This window comes from Crocuta crocuta, unplaced genomic scaffold (assembly GCF_008692635.1).
Source record: "Crocuta crocuta isolate KB4526 unplaced genomic scaffold, BGI_CrCroc_1.0 scaffold6, whole genome shotgun sequence".
In the NCBI taxonomy this organism is placed as follows: Eukaryota; Metazoa; Chordata; class Mammalia; order Carnivora; family Hyaenidae; genus Crocuta; species Crocuta crocuta.
The window spans coordinates 2,440,041-2,453,563 of NW_027531917.1; the positions used below are offsets into that span (position 1 = coordinate 2,440,041).

Genomic DNA, 13,523 nt, shown 5'->3' on the forward strand with positions numbered 1-13,523 from the left:
TAATACAGTTATTGTGCGAATGACCTTTGTCTCCTCTTTTCCTGACTGCTGGTATTTTTGTTAGCAGGCTTACATTAATGGATTAATCCATGGATACATGTGTGTGTGTTCTTTGTTCTTACTTGCAGAGAAAAAATTTAAGTTCTATAATTTTATAAACTATATCTCATTTTTAAGAAGTTGGCTTGCCTGAAACAGTTTTTGAATTGAAAGGCTTTTTATACATGCTGTTAACTTGTGAACTTTTAATGCTAAATGAAAAACTTCTCCTTTTGAATCTTAGGCCAAATAAGTTTTAATTCGTATCCCTAGTGGGTCCTTAAAGGTGCCTTTCTTATGTTCTTGTTAAACGTACACCTTCAAAATTTTTATGAGACTGTCTTCTCTAAGCTGTACAGACTTTTGAGTTTTCCATCTCAAAGTGGAATAGGGAAATCTTTAATTAAAAATATTATTCAAGACCTTATTTAACTGGGTAAATGATGATAGAAAGCTGCAAAAGAGAAGAATATCTACTCATAATAAAACAAAGGACTTAAATGTGCTTCTAAGATACATGTAGTATTGATTGTCAGTTTTTAGAGCTACAGCTCCTATATTAACTAGCTAATTTTCTTTCTTTAGCTTCACGAAAGACCAAACGACCAGGTCGCCGCCCCCGTCCTAAAACCACACCTAGTCCAGATGTGCCCAAGTCCAAACCTGGTAAATGTGATGTTCAGGGTTCCAGTTAACATAGAAAATGGATTATGGTAGCTTCTGATACAGTAGCTATCTACTACCTAAATAGCTGGACTTTAAGAACCGGTATAGTTGATTTTCATATTTAGGTATCTGTAGATTCTATACTTGCCATATATTTTTATTTTTTATTTGTAACTATTACGTACACACACAGTCAGCTGGCCCACTAAATGGGTCATTAAAGTAGAGCACCCTAAAAGTCTCACATAGGATGCATATTTATGGCAGATGAAGTGGGGAAAGGAAGAGAAAGAGGGGTAAATGGGAAGAGTAGAAGGTAAAATCACATTCCCTTTTTGAGGGATGAGGAGTTTGAGAGTGGGGAATAATGTTTCCTTCCTCAAGACACTGCTTCTTGATATAATTAGTGTTCTTGCTGTTTGCTCCCATAGCTCTGGAACCTGCTACGGTACAACCGGAGCTCTTGGTGCCCACAGTCGGTAATTCTCTCCTCTAGTTGCTTTCACGGAATGTCACTTTGGCTCTTCCTACTCTCTACCCAGGCATGACTGCAGGGCCACCACACCATCACCGTTTCATTCCATGCTTTTCCTCATGTTTCCTCACCACACCATCACCATTTCATTCCAAGCTTTTCCTCATGTTTCCTCTCTGGGTCTGAAGAGTCTGAAGCTAGGAGACATCTTCTAGAAGAATCCTACCTGTGCACTTCCTTAAGGAAGGTCTGTGGTCTTGGACACAACTTCCTGGTTCTCCACAAACTCTTTGTCTCTCCACATCCTTCTGCTGAGAAAACCTTGTACACCTTCTCAGGGACTTCCATTCTCATTCTGGGCTTGGCAAATGGCAAGATTTCATTCTGGTGCCACAGTTGTCATTTCATCGCTTTACTCATTCCACTTGTAAGACTTTCACCCCCTTACAAAGCTGCATGAAATAATGGCTTCTTCAGCTTTCTGTTTCTTTGAAGAATTTTTGTGAGTATATTTTGACAACTAGAAGCGTAAACACTATTCTTGGTCTAGGGTCCAATATAAAAATAGTGTGGTCTTTGTAACTTGAGAACATTAGAAGTCCCAAGCTTGCTTTATTGTTTTTGGTACTAATGCTGTTTGTTGTTATTTCAATATAGTTTCTCAGCATCCCTAGTAAGTGCTTTACTTTGGAAAATTCCAGAAGTCTGTAGCTATGTAAACTTCTGTATAATTTAAAGTGTGTGTGGATTATTTTCCAGGTCTACTAAACAAATTCCAAACTTCTACAATACTATTTTTATGTTGAAAAAAAAAACCCTTATAATTAAGAAATACAACTATCGTATTTGTGATCTCTGAAATTATGTAGAAAAAAGTCTTATTACAGTTCTCATTACTTTGCTCAAAGGTGCATTTTGAACATTTCTGAAAGATTTTTCCTTTGGAAAAATCAGTACAAATGGACATATTTCCCATCCTTCACATATCCCAGGAATTAATTTTGTTGTATATTCAGTGAATTTATATAGTATCTTTGCTCAAGTGTATGTGTCTTTAATTATGTTAGTTATAGCCATGATCATTATGCTAATTTTAATACCTTTTTCTTTAGCATCGAAACCATCCAAAAGACCTAAAACCACACATAGACCAGATGCACCTCAAATCCAGCCTGGTAATCACTACTTTCACTGCCTTGATCTATAACTAGGAAAATGGTGTGTAAGTAACATTAATCTTGACATTCACAGCTCTGCTATGACACTAATTATAGCACCTTTTTTTCTTTAGATTCAAAACCACCAAAGCAATTACTTCCTAAACCCCAAACCACAGCACAACCAGATATGCCACCAACTAAACCCGGTAAACATAATTTCCAGTGCTTTAGTTTAAGAAGCTTATTTTGGGGAATGTTGTTGAAATGATTTACAATTTGTCATACCATATAGAGCATAGAAACCCAATGTTATGATTTTGTTAGTTATCTTTTCAAAGTAACCACACCAGTTGTTAAATGAACAATCAAGGTGTAGGAAGTTACTTAATTTTATATTTGATAGTCTGACAGATTCCATTTTCTTAACATTTTTAGGCTTTGTTTAATGAATTTGGGTATGTAATGAATAGAAGCCTGATTTTTCTGTATCTGGAACATAGTTGAAAGTGATTTTAACATTCACCACCAGATAGGACCAGGAAGGATGACACTGTGTTCTTGTTTTAAAGGCACATAATCAGGGACTGGCTTCCCCTAAAATAATTTAATGGGGTTTTAAACAGTAACTATTAACTAAGTGATTTCCTACCAAATAAGAAGATATTTATATAACAGTTCTAAAAATTCAACAGTTCTGCAACTGATATTTTCTCCTAAGTTTCCAATTAGTATAAAATTCTCATTTAGTAAGAGAGAATCTGATAATAAATAAATTTATGAAGAAAGCAATTTATATCAATTTAGAATAAACCAGTTTATGTATCCTATGAGTTAAGCATCAGGGAGCACCTAAAACTTTAGACTTCTTTACTTTTATTACTCATATCTGTTTATGTTTCATGATGCAGTCTTCGAGCCTGTTCCATTTGAGACTGAAGCTCCCTCCACAACCATAGGTAATGATGTCTTCCTTCTCGGTCAGTGTTTCTCTGGGCCTTCCCCCTCATCTCTGTCAGTATACATCCTCTTATTTAAACAATGGTCATTCATCATCTTTTGCAGCCATTTCCACAAATGGTTAATTGTTTTTAATGGGAACTTTCAACGTCATAAGGCATTCTTACTTGTGCTGCTCAGTTTATAATCCCTGAATGTCATTCTTCCTTTGATCACCTTCAAATTGCTTGACGCACTTGATGCTATCAAGGGTCACTGGGGCTGAGAGAGCATCCATCCTGCGGTCCAGGGAATCTTTGAGAGTTCTGCCTTTATGTGTGTATAATTTATGCTTATGGGAAAGGAGCAGTTAAAAATGTGGTTGGGGATTGAGGCCATGCATAATTGTCTCTTTCTCGCAAAAGTCCTTTCCTCTTTGATTCCATACTATTCAAATACACCTGAACATTTCTGTTGACAAATTCATCTTGTGATGATTTCCAAGCAAAATAAGGTTTCCTTTTTTTGTTTGATGGCAATCAGTTTTGAATATTGCTTCATCATGTTGTCCTCACCTGCTCCATCTCTTCTGTAGGCATAGGTTTCCATTCATTCAGAAGAGGTTGTCAGATGTGGCTAACGCAACTCTGCCGTGATGTCTTAGCAAAAAGGAATCTCCATATAAGTGTTTACAGAGTTTTCATGATAAGGTGTTTAATGTTACATTTAGTCCTCTGGACTTAATGACAAATAGAGATGGTAATTTAAATCCGAGGAGTTATAAATCACAATTAATTTCATACGTATGCATAATTCAATCATTTTCAGAATATTACAGAACTATAGGAATTCTGTTTATAGAGACAAAAAGTTGAATGATTATCTTCAGACTTTTTTCTTAATCATTTCTATTGCTTGTTTGAATAATTATCTCCTAATAATTAGGAGAATAATCTCCACGTTATTCATTTGAAATACGTGACTAAAGGGGCGCCTGGGTGGCTTAGTCGGTTGGGCGTCCGACTTTCGCTTAGGTCATGATCTCGCGGTTCGTGGGTTCGAGCCCCACGTCGGGCTCTGTGCTGACTGCCAGCTCAGAGCCTGGAGCCTATTTCGGAATCTGTGACTCCCTCTCTCTCTGACCCTCCCCTGCTCACGCTGTCTCTCTCTCTCTCTCCTAGAAATAAATAAATAAATGAAATGAAATACGTGACTAAAAAAGGAGAAATAGTAAGAAGGAGTACCTTATTCCTTACAAAGAAAAGGCACAAGTTTATGTTTTGCATAACTGTCACACATGTCCAATAAACAGACTAATTGAGAATATTTTCAAAAATTCTCGCATGGAGGAGGACACTTGTGGGGATGAGCACTGAGTGTTATGTGGAAACTAATTTGACAATAAACTATTTGTAAAAAAAAAAAAAAAAAATTCTCACCACCACCACAATTCTTCAAAACAAATAACAGTTGTGGTGAAAGCCTTCCAAATACTAACAGAAGCTTTTGCAGTTTTTCAGAGTAATTTAAAATGCATAGTAGCCAACTGAAGCCAAGTTTCCAATATAGTTGGAGTCAAATAATTAAATACAGGAAAAAGCTTTTTATTGATCTCACAGGGACGCAGAATACAAAAGGTATGTCTATTTTGTGAGTTAAATGAATACCAGAGTACAGCAAAATACTATTTTTACAGCATTCAGAAATGCTTTTGAAACATTACAGGGTAAAGAAGATTCATTTTCAAGATAAATTTCTTTCTTTTTCTATATTTCTTAAATCTCCATTGTTTATTGTATTGCTTTTGGCCAGTTCCCACCACAGACCTTGAACCTGTAACTCTGAGAACTGAGGCTCCCAGGACAACATTGGGTAATGACTTTTTGGTCTTTAACCAAGTACATTTTCCTCTCGTTGCCCGGTCTATTCCATTACTATCTTGGTCAAGAGTTTTCTTTTTCTAAGATTTTCTCATCACCCTCTCTTATCACGCAACTGTAGTCTTCATTTTGAATATTGAAGATTTCTAATATAAGTTACGTGGTTAATTACTTGGTTAAGCCTGTATGCAGCTAGTACACAGCATCCGTCCTCCATGTTATCCAGCTTTATTAGTTCTTTACAGAACCTGTAATTCTGCTCTGTGTTCTGTGGTAAAGCCCAGTTTCAAATTCAGTTAGGAGTGGATGCTCTATAAATATCCATTTTAATTCTGTGGACATCAACCAAAAGTTGTTTCAAGAAAGGCAGAGCATTTTTATTGTCTACCAATGATTTTCAGAAGTTAAATTTGTTTATCCTAATGTTTAATGAGGTGTATGTCTAAGCCAAATAATTTCTAAGTATGATCTCACAAAAGCAGGTGAGCCTGGATCCCCCTCTGATATGGACACACTGTGTTTCTGGTTTCCCTGGGGTCAGGATCCTTGTTGAAAATCTCACACCAATAATGATACACGTTTCAGATTATTAGAATAATGTTATATATCCCTTCTCAAAAGAACTGTAATGGAACCCCCCCCCCAAATTTCCTTGCATATAGATGACAAAAGTCCAAAACCAAAGAGACAAATTTATTAAGACTTAGGAAATTTAGCAAAGTTTTAGAAAATCTAGAGCTGTGAATAATCCTTTCTTGAGTTTCTGGAGTCATAAGACAACATTAACCAGTTTCCTTTCTTCAGCTCCAAAAACATCACAACGGACAAGAACACGTCGTCCACGTCCTAAACATAAAACCACAGAGAGCCCAGCAGCATCTCAGACTAAACTAGGTAAATATGTGGTTCCCGGTACCCATGGAACCCCGTTGGATGTGATATGTGTGTGGCAGTTTAACTTGCCACCTAATAGCTCTGGTGACCCTTCAGTGAGAAGGCAGAAGTCACAAGAGCTCTAGTTAATAATTATGACTTCCTCGTGCGGCTTGGTATCTTCTTGGTACATTTGTATTTTATTTGCTTCCTCTGAAAAATTATGTTTTTTTCTCTTTGATTCTGGTTTATCAGAAACTTACCTAGATTAGTAACTAGCATCTTTAGTTAGTCACACAATTTATGAAGTGCTCCACTAGCATCTGAAAAATAGTTTAGAAATTACAGATGCCTTCACTTGGTTGAGGAAGTTTCTTATGTAGAAACTGTTCATTAATAGATAAAAAGGCATGTGGGCAGAAGCGGTATATTTATTCGGTTTTACCAACTGTTAGGCATATAGTTAATTCTTAGGGAACTAAATGATACATGAGTTGGTAAGTGTAGTATGGATCTCAAAACTTACACAGTTTGTAGAACTGCTGCTGGGAGAGGGTGGAATAGCACAGAGGTGCTGTGTGTGTGGGTGACAGCAGAAGGATAGGGGTTAGGAGGGCAACCTGAATGGGAGAAAAGAGAAAGAGGACGTTCACTTAGCTGATGCTCCGAAATTTTGGTCAGTGATGCTGCTTTTAGATGGGTCCATGAAGAGGCTCTTAAATGCCTGATGTCAGTGATGGGATTTAAGCCAGTTAGCTACTGCATAATCTCCGATCTTCCTGGGGTCAGGCCTTTTTTGTCCTGGTAGCACAGAAAAATACAAGTCTTGCAGACTGAATGACCCTCTGTCTCTTGTTCTTTCATATGTCTTTGTTTGGACAGAGGTCTTGGTCTTCTTCCAAAGTAGACTCTAAACAAAAAGCATCCTCTATTTTGGCTATTCATTATAGTATCTGCTTATATATGTCAACTAGTGCATCTATAGTGACCCAGGGCTTTTTTTCCAATAAGTTATACTTTTACACTCTTTTCTCATAATGTTTTTTCTTTTTAATTTTCTTAAATGTTTTATTTATTTCTAGGAGAGAGAGAGACAGAGAGACAGNCCCCTCTCATAATTTTTAATCATAGTATTCCTAGACAGAAGCTGAAAGATTTTTCTAAGCAGGGTTTTTATTGTTGTTGTGTTATCAGATAATATAAAAACAAGCAAAACTTGGAGCTATGTGGAGATACTGAACCATTTTATAATATATAACCATTGTATAAGAACAAAAATCTTTGTACCTTCACCTCAGAACTTTAAAATTTTTGCTTTTTGGCTGTAGAACCAATGATACACTGGTGAAGTTTATTTTCGAGAAAGGTCAATGACTTTTCTCAAGTGTTTAACATTTCTTTTTAAATTACTTTTGATCATTGCTTGCTAGAGAGTCTGAACTCCTTACTTCTGGGACGTTGTTAGGTAATGATCCTTTATGTCATTTAGCAAGTTCTTTCTCTTATTGTCAAACTCATCTGTGGTGTTATATAGACAATGATGTCATAATTTGTCATCATCCTACTATAGTATTTATCTTACAATATAAAAGGCTTTAAAATTTTTTTATTAAAGATCTTATTTTTTAATTTATTTTGAGAGAGAGACAGAGAGAAAGAGAGAGAGTGCAAGTGGGGTGGGTGCAGAGAAAGAGTATCCCAAGCAGGCTGCGTACTGTCAGCTTGCCAGATGCAGGGCTCAAACACAAGAACCGTGAGATCATGACCTGAGCTGAAACAAAGAGTTGGCCACTTAACCCATTGAGCCACCCAGGTGCCCCTGAAAGACTTTCTTTCTAACAGAAATGTGTATGGACTTAATTCAGCACTGCTGTCTGTCCCATATCCCAGCTTCAAACTGTATCATGTCAATCAGGGTCTCTGTTTAAACAATGCTGTTTGTTAGAACTAAGGTCCAAATATGATTATCTGTATATCCCTTATTTAGACCCCCAATAAGTTATCGATTAGACCATGAATTTTTTTCAGGCATCCTGCTTTCTGTATTGCAAGTTCTGTCTAACTTTGTTTTCACTTTGTACGTGTTTCAGCAAGTTTTGTATGCTTATTCTAGTAAATGACCAGGTGGAAAATTTGCCCAAGTCTAGTCATTTTAAATTATGATTAGAAGTGTATACTGTAGTGTGGTTTGAACTTCTCTCACCCCATCATATTTTAGGAGCAATTTGTAACCAGTTTGGGATTAGGTACACTTTCAAAGAAACGATAGTTCCTCATCTTCATTTCTTAAATGTAATTGTATCATAATTTTTAATCTTTGGAGAACTCTCAATTGTAAAAAGAAACCTATTAACATACTAAAGGAGAAAACATCAAACCAAAGTAACAAAGTTTTCTCCACTCAAAGAAACTCTGACAAATTTTAGAAAGCTTAGTATGTTATACCCTCTTCATCAGAGTTTAGGAAGCTGTCAACACTATATTAATTCTAAATTTTCTTCCTTCAGCTACAACAACAAAGAAACCTCGTCGTCCACGTCCCAAAGCTAAAACCACACCCCATCCAGAAGTACCTCAGACCAAACTGGGTAAATACGTGATTTCTGGTTTAAGGAATCCTAGCAGTCTACCCCAGTTGGGAACCTAAATTCTATGCACATAGTTGGCACATGTCCTACATATCTCTTAAGAGTAAAAGCTGCTGGTTAGTGACCAGAACTCAAGATACCTGAGTACTTCCTGTGTGGGAATGTTCTCCAGGAATGATTGTTTTATTTACTTTTCATGCTGTTTGATTCCATTCGTGTCTTAGAGATAAAGGTTGCTCAGTATAGTATTGAGCCAACACAATCCGTTCAAGTCTACTACTTGTATTAATCCCCTCATAACAGCCATAACCATATTAGCAGCTATGAGATACATAAGAAGTAGGAAGTATGTTTTGTTTCCTAGTATGTATTATAGTTGTAAGCAAAAGCCATTCCTGCCTAAACATGGAGAAAACATGAGGCAGCCATGATTACATAAGTGTGTGTCTATACGTATAACTTCCCAGATGGTAGAAATGCCATGTGATAGGAGTGTGGCTAACATCTAGAGCAGGAAAAGGCTAAGGATATTAAAAAGAAAACAGTACAGAGTTTGGATGAGTGGGAAGGTAAGGCAACAAAGGCTGACAAGCAGAGGATATCTGAAGTTGGCTTCCCGGACAGAGAATGACTTCCCAGTGCTCTCCTGTGGAGTGGGCCCGGAGGATTAATTTAAAGAGGCTGAGGTGTCTACTTAAGACTTTAGATTTGACCTAAGGGGCTTCAGTGATCCTTCTGCACAGGATCATAACTTTTCCTGCTCTTAAAACTGAGGATACCTAGTCTATTATAATAAGACAGAGGTTCTTTCTCACCTACTATATCAAAGCCACTCTTTTCACTGAAGATTTAGTCTCTTGGCTAGTGTTATACCAGTTTCCTTTTGGCTATCTCTTGTATGTGTGGTAAACAGACCCTAAGATGACCCTCTACTCTTCACCCCTCCATACTTCCTGCTTCTTGGTGTTAAAGATGTGTTTAATCCACCTTTCCCTGCCCTTTCTCCCTTAGAAGGCTTAGAAGCATTTTGCTGGTAAGATGAATTTTCTGACATTTCATGCATTCAAAAAAAACAACAACTCTGGTTTCTTTTATTGATTTTGATCAGTTCCTACCACAGTCTTCGAACCAGTTTTTCTTAGAACCGAGGCTCCAGAAACAACTCTAGGTAAGGACACATTATGTCCATCAGCACCTACTTGTCCTGCTCATTTGAAACCCACTTCATCACCCTCATAACCACAGCTGCTTCTGCTTCACGAGACTTCCATGTCATCCTCTATTGTCTATTCAGTTATAAGTCAGTTACTTCTTTGTCATTCCCTTACTTCTTAATACACTGAGGAGTGTTAAAGCAACTCATCTGTTTTTAAAAGAGCCAAGTATGAACTTAGTCTAGTATATGTGTCTGCAATATCATGCATGTGAATGTATGGCATCTTACTCCATGTAACCTGTAAATCACATTTTTTGTTTGTGAATTTCAAACATAGGAGGGTTGGGGTGAGAGTGTCTATCCTTGATCTAACCTGAGTATTGTTGCAGTTGTTACAATGTGGCATAATTCTTGTCTGATCTAAATTTCTAAATTTTTATTATGTGCATCATTTTGTGTTTTTGTTTTATCATTTTAGGTAATGGTGTGGTCTTCTTTCAGTAAGGGGTGAAATAGAAATGACCTCAATGCTAATCAGTTTAAATCATAAGTACCATCATTAGTTGAAATTCCCCCTACACCTTTCCCACCAACACCATAACTCAGTAAAGTTTTGGAACTTTTTTTCATTTAGAGATCCTTGTGAGAATATTCTTGATATATAAGCTCATATTTCTGTGTGACTCGTGTTTCTCAGAGTAATGTAAATGATATAAAGAGGCAATTATCGAAATGGGGGCAAATATTTTAAGCTCAAAGGAAAAATTTTCTAAAACTCAAGAAATTAGAAGAAATCTAATCCTATCCACAGCTTCTGGAACTAAGAACACTCTATTAATCTGAGGTTTTCTTTCTTTAGCTCCCAAAGTACCTCACCACACTCATCCTCCACATCCCAAACCTGAAACCACAGGGAGCCCTGAAGCACTTGACACTGAACTGGGTAAATGTATACATCTTGGTTAAGCATATCCTAGTGGGATCCAGAGAGAATGAAGGGGAAAGTCAGGGTAGGCAATGAGAACATGGTTGGAGGGATTTGGGCAGTAGCAAATTTCTTAGGCTTGTGAATGAGAATCTTTTCTCTAAATGTTATTTGATTTCTCATTCACTTCTTATTCTTGAAATATTAACTGAGTGTCGTAGAATGAAACAGTTACAGAACAAATGTATGTTTGGGTAGATGGGAAATTATTTCTTGGTAACTAGAAAGTCAAGTCCAAGTCATTGTAAGGATCTAGGGCAGGAATTGACATTTTCTATAAAAGGCTTGAGAGTAAATATTTTGGAGTTTGTGAGCGATGTAGTTTCTCTTGAATATTTTTATTTTTTTTCCTTTTTAATTTTACATCCACTTAAAAAATGGAAAAATCATTCTTAGCTTTACATGGGCTATATGAAAATAAGCCATGGGAGAGATTTGGCATATGGGCTATCTTTCATCAACCATTGATCTAAAGAATCAATAATCAGAGTAGGCTAGAATAGTTAGGAAGGATTGAGCATTGAAATCACTGTAGATTTAGATGACTGGGCACAAAAGGGATGGAGAAGTACATAAAGGAAGGACGTGTGTGGAGGTCCAGTGAGGGAAGGCAGAGGATTTTCTCACAAGTTGAATCTCTAAGGCTTCTAAGTTTTGATCAGAAAGAACATTTTTCTGAGGCTGCTGTAGCCAAATGGGGCCCAAAGGAATAGTTGAAAGGTATTTTGAATGTTGGACTAAGGATTTTGAATTTCATTTGATAATCATCAGTGTCTATATATGGTCAGGCTTTCCCTGAGCATTGGACAGAGAGCTACCCTGCTATTCCTCAGACTGAATGTCTGTCCCTTCTCCTGCTCTCTTTAGTACTCTGTTAGACAAAGCTCATTGTCTCTTTTTCCGAAGATGAGTTTTCAGCAAGATTGATGTAGTCTAATTTGGTACATTACTTAAACTAGGATTATCAAAGAGTGAGACATTTCAGGGGCACTTCACAGGGATAATTATCTGCTACAAAGACAGCCCCTAATAAGTGATCAATTGGCACCCAAGTGCAGAGATGCCATGTCTCTCAGCTCAGAAAGTTAATAGTTTTTGCTTTGTACTCTGGACATATTAGTACTTAGATACAATTAATTTTGCAGTTCTGAGATTGTATAAATGTTTAACATTTCCTTTTTGGTTTTTTTTTTATTATTTTTGGTCAGTTCCTGCTATAATCTTTGAACAAGTCACTCCCATGAAAGAGGCTCCAGGGACCACATTTGGTAATGCAACTTTCTGACCTTTAGCAAGAGCATTTTCTGCTCATTGTCAAACTCATTCCACTTGTCATTCAACTACATTCTTTATCTTATTAGTTGATCATACATAAAACATGCCTGAATCTAGTTTGGGATATCTTTTTGCCCTATAACTTACTTAAAAATTTTTCATGCCACCTTCCATTTTTGTCTTAATCTGAGTTCTCTGTTAAGGCAAAATATCATATGTTCATGTGAGTTCCTGATCCCGATCGATGCTAACCAAGCTATGACAGGGAAATTGCTTTATACATCCTTTGTAGTACTTTTTATCTGCCTGTTTTGTTGTTAACTTTTAAGAAATTTATTTTTAGTCAATTATCTATCAGATAATGCAATCAAGGATAATAAGTTTAAATAGTAAGCCCCATCCTTAGTATGAATCTGACTACTCCTTACTCTCCACCATAGTTTAGAAATAAATGATTCTTCATCTTTTAAATGTAGTCAGGGGACTCTAGGAGAATGTGATAAAGGGGTCCTTGACTGGCTCAGTTGGTGGGCTGTGCAACTCTTGATCTTGGGGTCACAGGTTTGAGCCAAGGTTGGGTGTAGAGGTTATTTTAAAAGCTAAAATATTTTTAAAATATATAATAAAAATACCAGTATTGCCTCTCTGCATTAGTAACTTCATTTTTATGTCACTTTGACCTCAAAATAGCTTCAATGACAAAGAGAGATACAGGAACATAGTAGGGGCAAATTTTTCACACTAGAAACATGTACTTTATGAAATTCAAGACAAATCTTTCAAGCTATAGAAAACAATTTTTTTAAACCTCATGATTTGCATAACCATAAACTTTAACTAAAGGTTATCTTTTTCCATCTCCAAAAACATCCCAGTGGGAATGTCATTCACAAACCAAACTTAAAGCCACTCCAGGTCCAGGTGAACCTGGGACTACACCAGATGAGAGCTCAATCCTTGGTTTCAGTAGCCTGAGGGGCTATTACCTGGGGAAAGTGTAAACCCACATAACCCTCTAATGAGGGAATCAGGAAGACTCCTTTCCCCTTCACTGTTGGTGAGAAGTACCTGTTTGGAAAATACATAATTTTTCCTCTAGCTCAGGGTAGAAGAAAACATGTCTTACTTAGGCCAGTTGAACACAAAAACTTTTCTTGCATAAAAGCCTATAGAAGGAAAATAAGCAGGGTGTTTTTGCAAATTCAAGGTTTTGCTTGGGTGCATCAACATTAAGTGTAGACACATTCTATAAATTCTTGAAGAAGTGAAGCATCATTTTGGGGTCAGTAGATCAGGGAAGGAGTTTTGGTCTTGATGTCACATCAGAATTTGCACAAGTAGATGGGTGAGAGTGAACAAAGACCAAAAAAAAAAAAAAATAGGACATTTTTAGAGGCTACCCAAGGGAAAGATGTTCTGCTGCTTGGAAGCATCAGTCAAAATACTTTGTTGGTGATTCTGCATTTGGATAATACCTCAGAAAGTTGAAG

General features: G+C 36.8%; 1 protein-coding gene across 1 annotated transcript in view; it reads left to right on the plus strand.

Annotated features, from left to right (window-relative positions):
- Positions 1-13,523, plus strand: part of ABI3BP (ABI family member 3 binding protein) — a 204,694-nt gene that overhangs the window by 95,245 nt on the left and 95,926 nt on the right. The window contains exons 23-33 of the mRNA XM_077774920.1: positions 625-705; positions 1,137-1,184; positions 2,293-2,355; positions 2,472-2,546; positions 3,249-3,296; positions 5,089-5,148; positions 5,961-6,050; positions 8,537-8,617; positions 9,726-9,785; positions 10,633-10,716; positions 11,967-12,026. Coding sequence (XP_077631046.1) covers positions 625-705; positions 1,137-1,184; positions 2,293-2,355; positions 2,472-2,546; positions 3,249-3,296; positions 5,089-5,148; positions 5,961-6,050; positions 8,537-8,617; positions 9,726-9,785; positions 10,633-10,716; positions 11,967-12,026 — 750 coding nt within the window. The remainder of the gene's footprint in view (positions 1-624; positions 706-1,136; positions 1,185-2,292; positions 2,356-2,471; positions 2,547-3,248; positions 3,297-5,088; positions 5,149-5,960; positions 6,051-8,536; positions 8,618-9,725; positions 9,786-10,632; positions 10,717-11,966; positions 12,027-13,523) is intronic.